The following is a 15,072-nucleotide window of genomic DNA, read 5'->3' as shown; positions in this document are numbered from 1 at the left end:
CCGGTACCAGTCCTTCTGGCGCCACAGGTCTGCTGGCGCCTCAGGTCTAGTGGAAAAGCTTGAGGTAATAAGAATATTCGTGCGACTTGTACGTGCCGAGAGTGACAATGGTAAAGACTTGGCGTCTGGAAGTACCGGTGCCTGGAGCGGGTGTTGAGTACACTGGCACTAGAGTGCCACAAGCACTAGTCTCCCCTTGTGTCACCAGGGGACTCGCTCGAGGGCAGGTCAGGTCACACCCCCGGCTGTTGCTCACTGGAGAGCCTGGTACCAACACCTAGTGCGGGGTGCCGCCTGGTCTGGTGGAGAAGCATGTGTAGTGGTACCTTGCGCTGCCTGTCTAACCTCACAACTAGGATTTATTAGTTCTAGGATTGATATGGATGTTGTTGTTATAGATTCAGCTACTCGGAACAAGTAGCACGGGCTATGGTGAGCCCCTAACTTACCTGTCACAGGAGTGGGGCAAGTAGCACGGGCTATGGTGAGCCCATAACTTACCTGTCACAGGAGCGGAGCAAGTAGCACGGGCTATGGTGAGCCCATAACTTACCTGTCACAGGAGCGGGGCAAGTAGCACGGGCTATGGTGAGCCCGTAGTGGACTTACCTGGCACAGGAGCGGTGTTGTCCTGGTGATATGGATGGTTGCTAAAAGTAAAAGTACTAATGTTATCCTTCACGTTTACCTTGTTGGTGGGAAACACCGCCTACCTTATGACACACACTCTACTCTAAGAGAATACTTGACATAGTATATGTGCACTTACTAGGATATATATCTAGACGCGCTGGTAAAATTTGCACAAGTGTTATTCTCCAACTACTTGAGAAACTTTCGTGAACACGCAAAACGCAGTTCATATCAGTGACATTATTTTGCATTGTCAGTAATGATATACAGTATTAGTATGATGCAAGTAAATGAGTAAAGGGCTACATAACAGTAGAGAGAAATACGAGAATATCAATTCCAGATTAAACTCAAAATAATGCATTAAAATTGGAACAATTATGATTTATAAACGAAATAGGCGGTTACTGGTTAATGTGACACATATTTGGACAAATACACCAAATAACCCCCCTCCCCCATGGTATATGTGTAGTGTTACATGTAAGACTCGTCCACCCCCTATGGTGAACATTATACACCACTATTGTGTAATGTGTAGTGTTGAGTAAGTATCCTTGAGGACTGTTTCAGTGTAGTGCTGCTACAGAGGCGCATACAAGTATACATGACAGGATACATGTCACCTGACAACAGGAGGCTCTAGTTCTCCAGTTCTTGGCGCCATACGTATCCATGATACATATATAAGTAAATAATAATAATAATAGTAATGACAGCAAATACAGGTATATATGACAGAACACAAACACACACACACACACACACACACACACACACACATAGAGTAATGTGCTGGTGAGCGTACCTGAGTCTGCTTGCCGGCGTCCACGGTGTCGAAGAAAGAGTCGAGAAAGTCCCCGCCGCCACCGCCACTCCCTGAAGGACAAGGCACTAATATCACAAGTCACACCTCACCCAAAACTAACACATAAAGCACCAACATCAATATATATAAATTAGAATGTCTGTCATATTGCTAATCTGTTCGAGGATGGAGACCAGACACTTGGGGCCAGCCTCACCCAACTTAGCCCCTGATTCCTGTCGGGTATGTGCCCATGTCAGCCAGTGGGTGACTGGCCAGATATCCACCCCCTGGGCAAGGCAGCTGTTGCTGGAAGCGGCCTACACCAGCTCCCGGGTGTGTGCAGTACAGGGTTGAGGGAGGCACGTGGCCGGCTGCCTGCTGACGGGTCATGTCGGCAGGAGTGGTGAGAGACAGAGTCGAGAGAGAAAGGGAGAAGGGAGAGAGTGGGAATGATGGAGAGGGCTCGAATCCTGGCCACAGTGAAAACAAATTGGCAGTGTTTCATTTCTTCTCATGCCACTGTTCACCTAGCAGTGAAAAGATATCTTTGAGTTACAGTTTCTGGGAGCTGCACCCAGGAGATGATTTACATAGTTGGCCTACTAATTAGATATACAGTATCTGCGTGCACACACACACTTTTTTTTTATCCTTATATCCTTATCCGTATTAGTTTTAAGGGTCTGGTAGCTGAGTGGACAGCACACAGGACTCGCAATCCTATGGCCCGGGTTCGATTCCCGGCGCAGGCAGAAACAAATGGGCAGTTTCTTTAACTCTAATGCTCCTCTTACCTAGCAGTAAATAGGTACATGAGAGTTTAGACAGCTGTTACGGGCTGCTTCCTGGGTGATGGGGGGGGGGGGTGTGAAAAAAATATTAGTTGTTAGAAACAGTTGATTGACTGACAGTTGAGAGGCGGGCCAAAAGAGCAGAGCTCAACTCCCGCAAGCACAACTAGGTGAATACACAGACACACACACACACGAGTTGGGAGGTTAGGCTATGAAGAGCGACTGAAGGAACTGAACCCTGACGACACTAGAAAAAAGGAGGGGGGAGATGAGATCCGATAGAAACACGATAGAAAATATATATAGATAATAAATAGATAATATAAAAATATATATATAATGATAGAAAATAGATAAAGAAAAATCCTAAATATTTTTCACATATGCAAATTCAAAATTAAAAACCTCCACCAGTATTGGACCTTTACTTACACCCACACCACCACTGCCACACATACTAATACTAGCACCTAGCACCCTCTCTGCCGCCTTTGTTTAGTTATTTCATTAACACACACATATATATCTTATTTGATCTTATATCTTATTTTTCATCTTATTTGTATCCACCTAATTACAATTCGTTTTTCATTGTACCTCACCTCACTTCACCTCTCTCTCCTGCCTATATATATGTCCAATACTTGACTTGTAAATCATTCCTTCTGAAGATGTATTAATATACGAAAGTACTTAAGGAAATTTCTGTTTCAATTCTTCCTCCGTTGTCTGACACTGTCACATTTTTGTATAACGTGTTAATTTTCGTGATTTACACACACACACACATTATATATATATATATATATATATATATATATATATATATATATATATATATATATATATATATATATATATATAGTAGCCGTACCTAGTAGCCAGAACTCACTTTTTGGCCTACTATTCAAGGCCCGATTTGCCTAATAAGCCAAGTTTTCCTGAATTAATATATTTTCTCTATTTTTTTTCTTATGAAATGATAAATCGACCCATTTCATTATGTATGAGGTCAATTTTTTTTTATTGGAGTTAAAATTAACGTAGATATATGACCGAACCTAACCAACCCTACCTAACCTAACCTAACCTATCTTTATAGGTTAGGTTTGGTTAGGTAGCCGAAAAAGTTAGGTTAGGTTAGGTAGGTTAGGTAGTCGAAAAACAATTAATTCATGAAAACTTGGCTTATTAGGCAAATCGGGCCTTGCATAGTAGGCTGAGAAGTGCGTTCTGGCTACTAGGTACGACATATATATATATATATATATATATATATATATATATATACATTAGAAAAATTATACATATATATATACATATATATATATATATATATATATATATATATATATATATATATATATATATATATATATATATATATATATATATATACATATATATATATATATATATACATATATATATATATATATATATATATATATATATATATATATATATATATATATATATGTATGTATGTATGTATAATTTATTTATTTAAAAAAATTAGTGTCAAAACCTGATAAAATCTCAGCTGTTTGAATAGATCAGTATTATAGTCCCCGTGGCTCATTGGTAACACACTCGCCTGGCGTTTCGCAAGCGCTTTGGCCTTGGTTCGTATCCTGGTCGGGGAGGATTGACTGGGCACAAATCTTTAACTTTAGCCTCTGTTCACCCAGCAGTGAATGGGTACCTGGTTGTTAAACGATTTGGCGGGTCGTGTTCCGGGGAAAATTAGGATTACGGACCTGCCCGGAACGCTGCACGTGCTGATGGCTGTACAAGAATGTGGGAACTCTTGTATATATAAATAAATAATACAAAATATATGTATATATACTTCTGGTTCATTACTTCAAGCCAGCTTCATTTACAACAATTTTTGTAAATACAAAACATGTGAAATATAATGAGAAACTGAAGTGTAACGAACCTTTGCATAAGACTTAGAAGGTGGCGTGGTGCAGGTGTGACAGCGGTGGTGATACTGCCTCCACGCAACACAATCACTCCTTCACCCATAATGAACCTCAAACTTTTCCTTAAGTGTTGTTTGCGGCCTTGCTTAACCGGTCTGGCTAGGCTGCTTTTTTTCTACCACAGACGTGGCCACACATTTACAATGCTAACCAGCATATATACAAAGACAGTGGGCTTATATACTGTGACTCGCAGAGTGCACGCCTGGTGTTGATCGCACATAGTAACACCCAGAAAATAGTCAGTGATATTCGAATAAATGTTTTAGCTGCTAAAGAAAACAGATTTGAAATTAAACTCCTTTGGATACCATCACATGTTGGCATCTCAAGGCATGACACTGTTGATATGCTTGCAAAGACAGCCTGTAGCAGACCACTAATATAATTTAATATGGGAGTTTTATTAACAGTGAAAAAGAGAATACATAAATATCTGATGAAAACTTTACTAACCTAACAAATTCACAAAGACCTGAAAGTTGTAACATTAAACATTATGATAAATATCGTGAGGATACATTTATATATGGGACTAATAGAGCAAGAACTCGACAATGTGGTGGTATAGTGGCCAGAATACACCTGATATATACACGTATCTGGCAGCTTTCTCAAAACCCAAATGTCGAGTACACAATGTGTCAACTTTGTGACAGAAAAGATGCACTCACTTGAACATTATATTGTAGAATGTCCCATATTGACTGACTTACGCCCTCTCACCCCCTCCCCTTCCCTGGGGCTGAGGTATGCTGAACTCTGTAAATACTATATGAATATTGGACCACTTGATGATATACTGGACTTGTACCCAAAACTGACTATGTAATGCATCACTTATACAATGTATGTGATGTAACTATAACCTGAGCTTGTGAAAGCATCTTAATCACCCTTAGTGATTAATGGCTTAATAACACACTAGTTTTTATAGCAGCTATCTTACACTGTCAAAATAGGAGGGGACAAAGATGTGTGTATATTTTTTATACACACATTTATATATATATATATTATATATATATATATATATATATATATATATATATATATATATATATATATATATATATATATATATATATATATATATATATGCGGAAAATCCACAGAGAAATATGAAATGAGGTGAACGTTTCGGCTTTGTTAAAGCCTTTGTCAACACCAGACTGACTGACTTGAGTCAGTCTGGTGTTGACAAAGGCTTTAACAAAGCCGAAACGTTCACCTCATTTCATATTTCTCTGTGGATTTTCCGCATAAAATGATCAGTGTTTTGTGATCGTCAATTGCATATATATATATATATATATATATATATATATATATATATATATATATATATATATATATATATATATATATATATATATATATATATATTATATTATATATATGTGTGTATATCACGAAAATAAACACGTGATTAAGAATGTGACAATGTCAGACCACGGAGGAAAATGAAACAGGAATTTCCTTAAGTACTTTCGTATATTAAATACATCTTCAGAAGGAATTCCTTCTGAAGATGTATTTAATATACGAAAGTACTTAAGGAAATTCCTGTTTCATTTTCCTCCGTGGTCTGACATTGTAATATTATATATAATATATATATATATATGTATATATAATATATATATATAATATATATATATAATATATATATATAATATCTATATATATATAATATCTATATATATAATATATATATATATATATAATATATATATATATATATATATATATATATATATATATATATATATATATATATATATTAGTATATTTTGGTAGCAGTCTTTCTTGTAAACATATCTTGTTGAATATAACCGAAAAGGTAAGATTAATAATTCTAACACGAATTTTCTCAATATTTCTTATATTTCTCTTCACTGTCGATGGTAATTGAAAAAATAATTTTTATTTCTACTCTGACGCCTGAATGCGTTTCGTAATAACTTATTACATTTTCAAAACCTTTAGTTTACACACACACACAACTGTAACCTGTAAACACACAAAATACATCCATAATTATACTCGCTTTGGGTGAGGTGATATGGTACAAAAGTTTTGGGTGAGGTGATATGGTACAAAAGATTTGGGTGAGGTGATTGACATTTGCACATGATAGAACACGAACCAATTGGTATATAAACGTAAGAATGGAAGTAACTGCAGAAAGCCTATTGGCCCATACTTCCTCTTGATGCTTCTATATTGGTTCGGGGTCTTGAAGTGGGTAGAATATAGTTGTGCATTAAGTTAATTAATTGGCTGTTGATTGCTGGTGTTGACTTTTTGATGTGTAGTGCCTCGCTGATGTCGAGCCTCCTGCTATCACTGTATCTATCGATGATTTCTGTGTTGCTTGTTAATATTTTTCTGGTGATGGTCTGGTTGTAAGAGGAGATTATATGTTCCTTGATGAAGCCCTGTTTATGCACTGTTAATCGCCTGGACAGAGACGTTGTCGTCTTGCCTATATACTGAGTTCTTTGGGGCTTACAGTCCCCAAGTGGGCATTTGAAGGCACAGACAACGTTGGTTTCCTTCAGGGCGTTCTGCTTGGTGTCTGAAGACACCAAGCAGAACCCACGTCAAGACCCCGAACCAATATCTCCGTATCTTACAGTCTCCGTAGTGTAGTGGTAAGACACTCGCCTGGCGTTCCGCGAGCGCTATGTCATGGGTTCGTATCCTGGCCGGGGAGGATTTACTGGGCGCAATTCCTTAACTGTAGCCTCTGTTTAACGCAACAGTAAAATGTGTACTTGGATGAAAAAACGATTCTTCGCGGCAGGGGATCGTATTCCAGGGACCTGCCCGAAACGCTACGCGTACTAGTGGCTGTACATGAATGTAACAACTCTTGTATATATCTCAAAAAAAAAAAAAAAAAAATATATAGAAGCATCAAGAGAAAGTATGGGCCAATAGGCCTTCTGCAGTTACTTCCATTCTTATGTTTTTATACTTATTGGTTCGTGTTTTATCATGTGCAAATGTCAATCACCTCACCCAAAACTTTTGTACTATATCACCTCACCCAAATGCGAGTATAAGTATGGATGTATTTTGTGTGTTTACAGGTTACAGTTGTGTGTGTAAACTAAAGGCTTTGAAAATGTAATAAGTTATTATGAAACGCGTTCAGGCGTCAGACTAGGAATAAAAATTAATTTTGGAGAATTTATTTTTCAATTACCATCGACAGTGAAGAGAAATATAAGAAATATTGAGAAAATTCGTGTTAGAAGTATTAATCTTACCTTTTCGGTTATATTTAACAATATATGTTCACAAGAAAGACTGCTACCAAAATATACTAATTTATATATATATATATATATATATATATATATATATATATATATATATATATATATATATATATATATATATATATATATATATACATATATATATATATATATATATATATACATATATACACATATATATATATATATATATATATATATATATATATATATATATATATATACATATATATATATATATATATATATATGTCGTACCTAGTAGCCAGAACTCACTTCTCAGCCTACTATTCATGGCCTGATTTGCCTAATAAGCCAAGTTTTCCTGAATTAATATATTTACTATAATTTTTTTCTTATGAAATGATAAAGCAACCCTTTTCTCTATGTATGAGGTCAATTTTTTTTTATTGGAGTTAAAATTAACGTAGATATACGACCGAACCTAACCAACCCTACCTAACCTAACCTAACCTATATATATAGGTAAGGTTAGGTTAGGTAGCCAAAAAAAGCTAGGTTAGGTTAGGTTAGGTAGGTTAGGTAGACGAAAAAACAATAATTCATGAAAACTTGGCTTATTAGGCAAATCGGGCCTTGAATAGTAGGCTGAGAAGTGCGTTCTGGCTATTAGGTACGACATATATATATATATATACATATATACACACATATATATATATATATATATATATATATATATATATATATATATATATATATATATATATATATATATATATATATATATATATATATACTGATCAGAAGTGCGTTTACAACACTTGAAACCCACAATAATGTCACTATGCAAGAGATACCTCGAATACTGTTAATGTAGGACAGATGTAAGTGTGCATTTATGGATGAAGGTTGGATTAGCATTTTAAAACTACTACAATTACCTTCTGTGGTTGATTTTATTTAATAAAGCACTGAACTATATGTTTAACAGATCTCTAACTTTATCCATAGATGACAGAAGAAAAAAATGACTAGGCTATGAATGTTACCAGGGCCAGCCAACCACTACCTACAACTGAAACGAAACACCACAAATTATTCTTGGCTTCAACATCTGCTCACTTCACACGTGACTGCTAGGGTGGGCAGACACCTGGCCATCATTGCGTCAGATATTGGTGGCTAGGGGCGCGCGCGCACACACACCAGAAACATTCTGACAAACCTCACAGCGATAATATTTCTGCCATATATTAACTCGCTGTAACATACAATTAGTGTTAAATGTTTATGTGCTAAATATTTCACAAATTATATACGGGACTCAACAATGGCTGACTCCTCACAGTTGCTTATATGAAGACTTATAAGAGAGCAAGCCAGGCAACGCTCAAACTCATATACCAGCTGTGGTATAGGCTACTGTTACTGTGGGTGTAGCCAGCCTACACCCAGGCTACCCCGGTGGTGTTACTGTGGGCGTAGCCTGCCTACACCCAGGCTACCCCCGGTGGTGTTACTGTGGGTGTAGCCAGCCTACACCCAGGCTACCCCCGGTGGTGTTACTGTGGGCGTAGCCTGCCTACACCCAGGCTACCCCGGTGGTGTTACTGTGGGTGTAGCCAGCCTACACCCAGGCTACCCCCGGTGGTGTTACTGTGGGTGTAGCCAGCCTACACCCAGGCTACCCCGGTGGTGTTACTGTGGGTGTAGCCAGCCTACACCCAGGCTACCCCGGTGGTGTTACTGTGGGTGTAGCCAGCCTACACCCAGGCTACCCCGGTGGTGTTACTGTGGGTGTAGCCAGCCTACACCCAGGCTACCCCGGTGGTGTTACTGTGGGTGTAGCCAGCCTACACTTATAGGTGAAGCCAGCCTACACTTATAGGTGTAGGCTGCCTACACCTATAACTGGTTCAAAGTTAGCTTAATTCTTTTACCGCCCTGCAGGTGGTGATCCTCATGTTGCAGCTGCTGTGTTGTCGTCACTGTTCATGTACTCACCTAGCTTATATATATATATATATATATATATATATATATATATATATATATATATATATATATATATATATATATATATATATATATATATATATATATATATAATACTCATGAGATATATACTCATGTATATCTCATTGCTCTATCTCTAATTATTGTCTTAATCTACACTAAAACTGTGGTGTGTGCATGTCTACATTCCCAAATTTGATTCAAGTTTTGTTGCTTCGTATATAATGTCATTGCCTGGTATTCCTACATGACTTGCCTCGCTGTTGATGAGTATTAGGCTACGTGTTCCCTCTCACCAGACCCACTAACACTGTCGCCCAGTATGACCAGCTCCCCTGAAATACATGCGGGAGTGCTGGTCCTAAATACTCTAAGAGCAGTATCAGGGATCACAGACAGACCCTTACACTCAGACCCCCACATATAGCTCTTCCTACAGCGAGCCTCCTCCTCCCGCCCCTCACAGTCACGACCAAACTGTCCACAACACCAAATGAAGGACACATCACCTTCCCTCCCTGCACATCGTGTGAGGAGAGGGCTTGCACTATACTATTAACAACACAGACTACCTCACAGATATCATAAGCAAGTTACTGTGACATTAAACATCACATACGTTAGACAAAATTAGAAAGAAACCTAAATACTTCTAAAAAAAAATCTAAAGATTTCTAAAGAAATCTAAAGTATTTTTAATAAAAATTCATACAACGAAAATTTGTATAGACATAACTGTAGGAGTATTGTTGGTGATGGGCCTTCGTGTGACGGGTGCCCGTACTGCAAGGCTCAGCGATAGGCTGTGCTCACAGCACTAACAAAACACTTCCTGCTCCTGCAGTTTCAAATGAGATTACCCTGTACAGGACCTGGTGTCAATAAGGCCATACGGTAACTTTGGTACAGGTATATTCACTCGTTGTCCCTTTACCTATATAGAGCCACGCACCTTACTGTACATTCTTACCTTAAGAACTCACAAGAAAGAATGGAAGTTTCAGCCTATTTGTTTTATAAACCAAGAGCTCTTCCAACTACAGTTAGTTGTACAGGTATTACCTACAGGTTTCCTGCCCCCAGCTATGTACACTACCACAAGCAATCACAGCCTCTTATTTACTCATATACACTACTATAAACACATAAACCCCTCTTGGAAAAATGATAGTACATATAGTGACTATAGTGGAATATTCAAAATATAGACTGTCGTACTTCCAAAGGTCCACATTTTATACTATTGGTATACTAAAAGTCAGGAAAAGTACTATAACAGCCTAATAGTAATTTAACCCAGCAGGTACACGAGTCTACACAAACAATCCTGGTCCTAATATACATTATCGGAAGCCAAATTTAGTACATGTACACTACTAGGCCTAGGGGAAAGTTAGGCTATATAGTTCCCTTCTTTATCGGCTCCTTTAAAAAATGAATAGCAGAAAACGTGGACTTTTTGCGCAATAGTTCACATGTTGTACATTCTCCTACGGTGGCTTCTAGTACTAGTATGTGAAGGACCAACGGTGGCTTCTAGTACTAGTATGTGAAGGACCAACGGTGGCTTCAGGTACTAGTATGTGAAGGACCAACGGTGGCTTCAGGTACTAGTATGTGAAGGACCAACGGTGGCTTCAGGTACTAGTATGTGAAGGACCAACGGTGGCTTCAGGTACTAGTATGTGAAGGACCAACGGTGGCTTCAGGTACTAGTATGTGAAGGACCAACGGTGGCTTCAGGTACTAGTATGTGAAGAACCAACGGTGGCTTCAGGTACTAGTATGTGAAGGACGCCAGCCAGATATGTTCTATAAATCCCTTGTAGACTTCCTCAGTTGCCTGCGACGCCTCGCAACTCCCGGTCGCGTAGTTACTTTATTTTGAATGAAGGAGACACTGACCTTGAAGGTGACTGGAGTCGGGCGAGGGGTGACTGTGGTGTTGGTTGGCCATGGTGACCGGCAGCGTCAGGTCACACGAGGTCACGCGACAAGTACTCCTCCACACACAACACACGTCTGCCTGCGCTGATTAAGGGAAACTAACATTAGACAACATTCGCTGTAATTTAAAATATGGACACTCAATGGTGTATACACTTTACACAACGTTATAGGAGTCGCTGGGAATCTGAGTAGGAGAGGATCCTTCTCAAGAAGGGCTTAAGGATCGACCCCAGCGAGGACCATGCGACACCCGCCATACTCTCACACATCGTGCAAAGTTTCGTGAGGCTAACCCCAGGCGTCTGGCTCCCAGCTTGGGACAGGCAGACAGACATCCTATTTTACGATTACTCATAGCTGAGTGGATAGAGCTTCGTCCTCACACGCGTGGGGGACCGTGGTTCGAGTCTCGTAAAGCCCAGGTGGAGGAAAACAAATGTTGAAGCATTAAAAATGGCAGAACTAGAAGGTAGAAGAAAGAGGTGATATGATCACTTACGTACAAAATAGTAACAGGAAACAAATTCAAATGTTTATTTAGCTAAAATACATACATACAAGGGGTGATACAAAAATTGATGAATTTATAGATAGAGCTAGTACATACAATGCCTAAAGCCACTATTACGCAAAGCGTTTCGGGCAGAATCGATAAAATTGATAGGGAAGATTTCCTGAGATCTGGAACTTTAAGAACAAGAGGTCATAGATATAAACTAAGTAAACAAAGCTGCCGAAGGAATATAAAAAAAATCACTTTCGCAAACAGAGCAGTAGACGGTTGGAACAAGTTAGGTGAGAAGGTGGTGGAGGCCAAGACCGTCAGTTATTTCAAAGCGTTATATGACAAAGAGTACTGGGAAGACGGGACACCACGAGCGTAGCTCTCATCCTGTAACTACACTTAGGTAATTACACTACACGAGAACACCCAGTGGTGAATACACTAGGTTGTGAGGTGAGAATGAGGGAGAGAGAGGAAGTGTGAGGGAGTGAGGGGAGAGTGAGGGGACTAGGGACTGGACCGTGGTTGTGACAAGAGTCAGCCACAAGAGAGAGGAGAGAACAATAGACAGTAATTCAGTGTTGTGTCTGACCCACACGTAAGACCTGTAGCCTCACAAAACAAAAGAGCTGCAATATAAAAACTGGACGGCACGAAAGCAAAGCGAGAGAGAGAGCCCGAGGGAGCAAGGCAAATACACAGTGTGCGTGCGTGCGTGTACATACCTAGTTGATCTCGCCTAGTTGTGCTTGCAGAGTCGACCATTTGGCCTTAAGCCTTGTCTTCCAACCATCATTAGTTCAATGAAGTGACTTTTCACTCGTTTTTCTTATATTTACATTTAAAATTGTGAATCAAATTGGCTTCGACAACTTCTTTATCTAGTCCGACTCCGAGACTGAAAAAATTCCTTCTGACATCCCTGTGACTCATCTGTGTTTCTAGTTTCCAATTATGTCCTCTCGTTCTACTGCTCCTTAATTTGAACATTGCTTCTATATCTACTTTGTCAATTCCCCTCAGGATATTTTATGCCGTTATCATGTCTGTCATATTCCTTCATTCCTCCGAAGTAGTGAAGTCCAGTTCCCTCAGTCTTTCTTCAAATCTCAGTCCCTTTAGCTCAGTCCCCCTTAGCTTTCTAATTTCTAGTTTTGTTTCTTCAGGCCGGGGGGTTCCATACTGGGACAGCATATTCAATAGTGTCTCACCAAGGATGTATACAGCGCTTGGAATGATCTTTGTCAAAGTTGCTGAAGAATAACCGGACGTTTGCAGCATATATGTTGGTCTCGTTATTCTGCCGACGTGTGCCTCAGGTGATAGATCTCAAGTTATGTCCACTCTTAAGTTTTTCTCTTTTTCTGAAGTTGGAAGTTACTTTCCCCATCATCTTGTACCGTGATATCAACTCTTAGATCTTTCTGTTCGTTTCGTAGAGGAATTTGTTTCCCATTCGGTATCCCGTGTCTAGCCTTTTGTTCCCTCTGCCTAGTTTCATTACCTTACATTTACTTGGATTGAACTTTAGAAGCCATTTGTTGGACCATTCCTTCACCTTTTCTAGGTCATCTTGTAGCCTCTTGCTATCTTCCTCGGTCTTAATCCTCCTCATAATTGTTGCATCATCAGCAAACATTGAGATGAACGAGTTTATTTACATATATCAGAAACAGGATAGATCCAAGAACTGAACCCTGTGGGACTTCACTGGTAACGCCTCATCATTCTGAGACCTCACCCCCTTAGAGTGAGGTCTGTCTTCTCTTGCTTAGGTAATCTCTAATCCAATTGAGTACCTTCCATTTTACTTCTGCCTGCATTTCCAACTTGTGCACAACTCTCCTATGAGGTACTGTGTCAAAGGCTTTCCTGGCAGTCCAAAAATGTGCAGTTTGCCCATCCTTCTCTTTCTTGCCTGATTTTTGTTGCCTGGTCATAGAAACCAATTAATCTTGTGAGGCAAAATTCGCCATCCGGGAACCCATGCTGGTGATGTGTTACAAAGTTCTTTCGCTCCAGATGCTCTACTAGTTTTTTTCACACGATCTTCTCCGTCACCTTGCATGTGTGTGTGTGTGTGTGTGTGTGTGTGTGTGTGTGTGTGTGTGTGTGTGTGTGTGTGTGTGTGTGTGTGTGTGTGTGTGTGTGCGCGCGCGCGTGCGTGTACTTGTGTGAGGGTAAACAAGAGCGATCTCATTAGAAAACAAGAGATCAAGAGATCATGCAAGAGAGAGAGAGAGAGAGAGAGAGAGAGAGAGAGAGAGAGAGAGAGAGAGAGAGAGAGAGAGAGAGAGAGAGAGAGAGAGAGAGAGAGAGAGAGAGAGAGCAAGAGAGAGAACACGAGATCGAAAGAGAGAGAACAAGAGATCATGTGAGAGAACAAGAGAAACAGTGTTAAGGAACTTATGGAGTGAGGTAGCCAAGAATAGTGCAGACCCAAGACGCATCTCACACCGTCTCGACAGCAGAGGTTTACAAACCCTCACAAACACCACAACTTCGCTCCCACCTTCAGTACGCATCACTCTTAAGGACGGCCAGCCCGCCTGGACTATTCAGTACACCAAAGCCTTCACCACCGTAAACATGTCGGTGGTCCTACTGTATATAAAATCAATGTTCCCAAGATTCCCCACCTTGACCAGCTGCACTCAGGTGTTGGTACCTGCAACACAGGGCGCTCTGCCGTCAACAGCCAGCGATCATTAATGCTTAGGATAACACGCATTTGGAACATATTCGCTCAACACCTCCAACACGTCGCTCAACACCTGCAACACGTCGCTCAACACCTCCAACACGTCGCTCAACACCTGCAACACGTCGCTCAACACCTGCAACACGTCGCTCAACACCTGCAACACACTGATTCACGTGAAATGCAACAATCCCGACCGAACGACTGTTCCGACGCGCAGTTGACTCCAGAATCATCTAGTTATTAATTAACAATGTTAATTCTGAAACAGTACTAAATAAAGTTTATTCCCAATGGAGCAAAACTCTTCTTCAGATGAGTTCACTCTAAGCTTGATGTTCCCTTGGCAGGCCTTATATATATATATATATATATATATATATATATATATATATATATATATATATATATATATAT

General features: G+C 39.6%; 1 protein-coding gene across 4 annotated transcripts in view; it reads right to left on the bottom strand.

Annotated features, from left to right (window-relative positions):
- Positions 1-15,072, bottom strand: part of LOC123745405 (uncharacterized) — a 37,189-nt gene that overhangs the window by 19,693 nt on the left and 2,424 nt on the right. For 2 of the 4 annotated variants that reach the window (XM_045725934.2, XM_069321882.1), the window contains exons 2-3: positions 11,405-11,530; positions 1,442-1,512 (exon numbers count right to left, since the gene is read on the bottom strand). In XM_045725934.2, the coding sequence (XP_045581890.1) occupies positions 1,442-1,512; positions 11,405-11,456 (123 nt within the window). In that variant the 5' untranslated portion in view covers positions 11,457-11,530. Of the gene's footprint in view, positions 1-1,441; positions 1,513-4,183; positions 4,270-11,404; positions 11,531-15,072 lie in introns of those variants that run through there. The other 2 variants (XM_045725942.2, XM_069321883.1) reach the window with 2 other exon arrangements.

This window comes from Procambarus clarkii, chromosome 10 (genome assembly GCF_040958095.1).
Source record: "Procambarus clarkii isolate CNS0578487 chromosome 10, FALCON_Pclarkii_2.0, whole genome shotgun sequence".
Lineage (NCBI taxonomy): Eukaryota > Metazoa > Arthropoda > Malacostraca > Decapoda > Cambaridae > Procambarus > Procambarus clarkii.
Note: the sequence above shows the minus strand (reverse complement) of the source record. Positions and strands in the feature narration are given on the sequence as shown.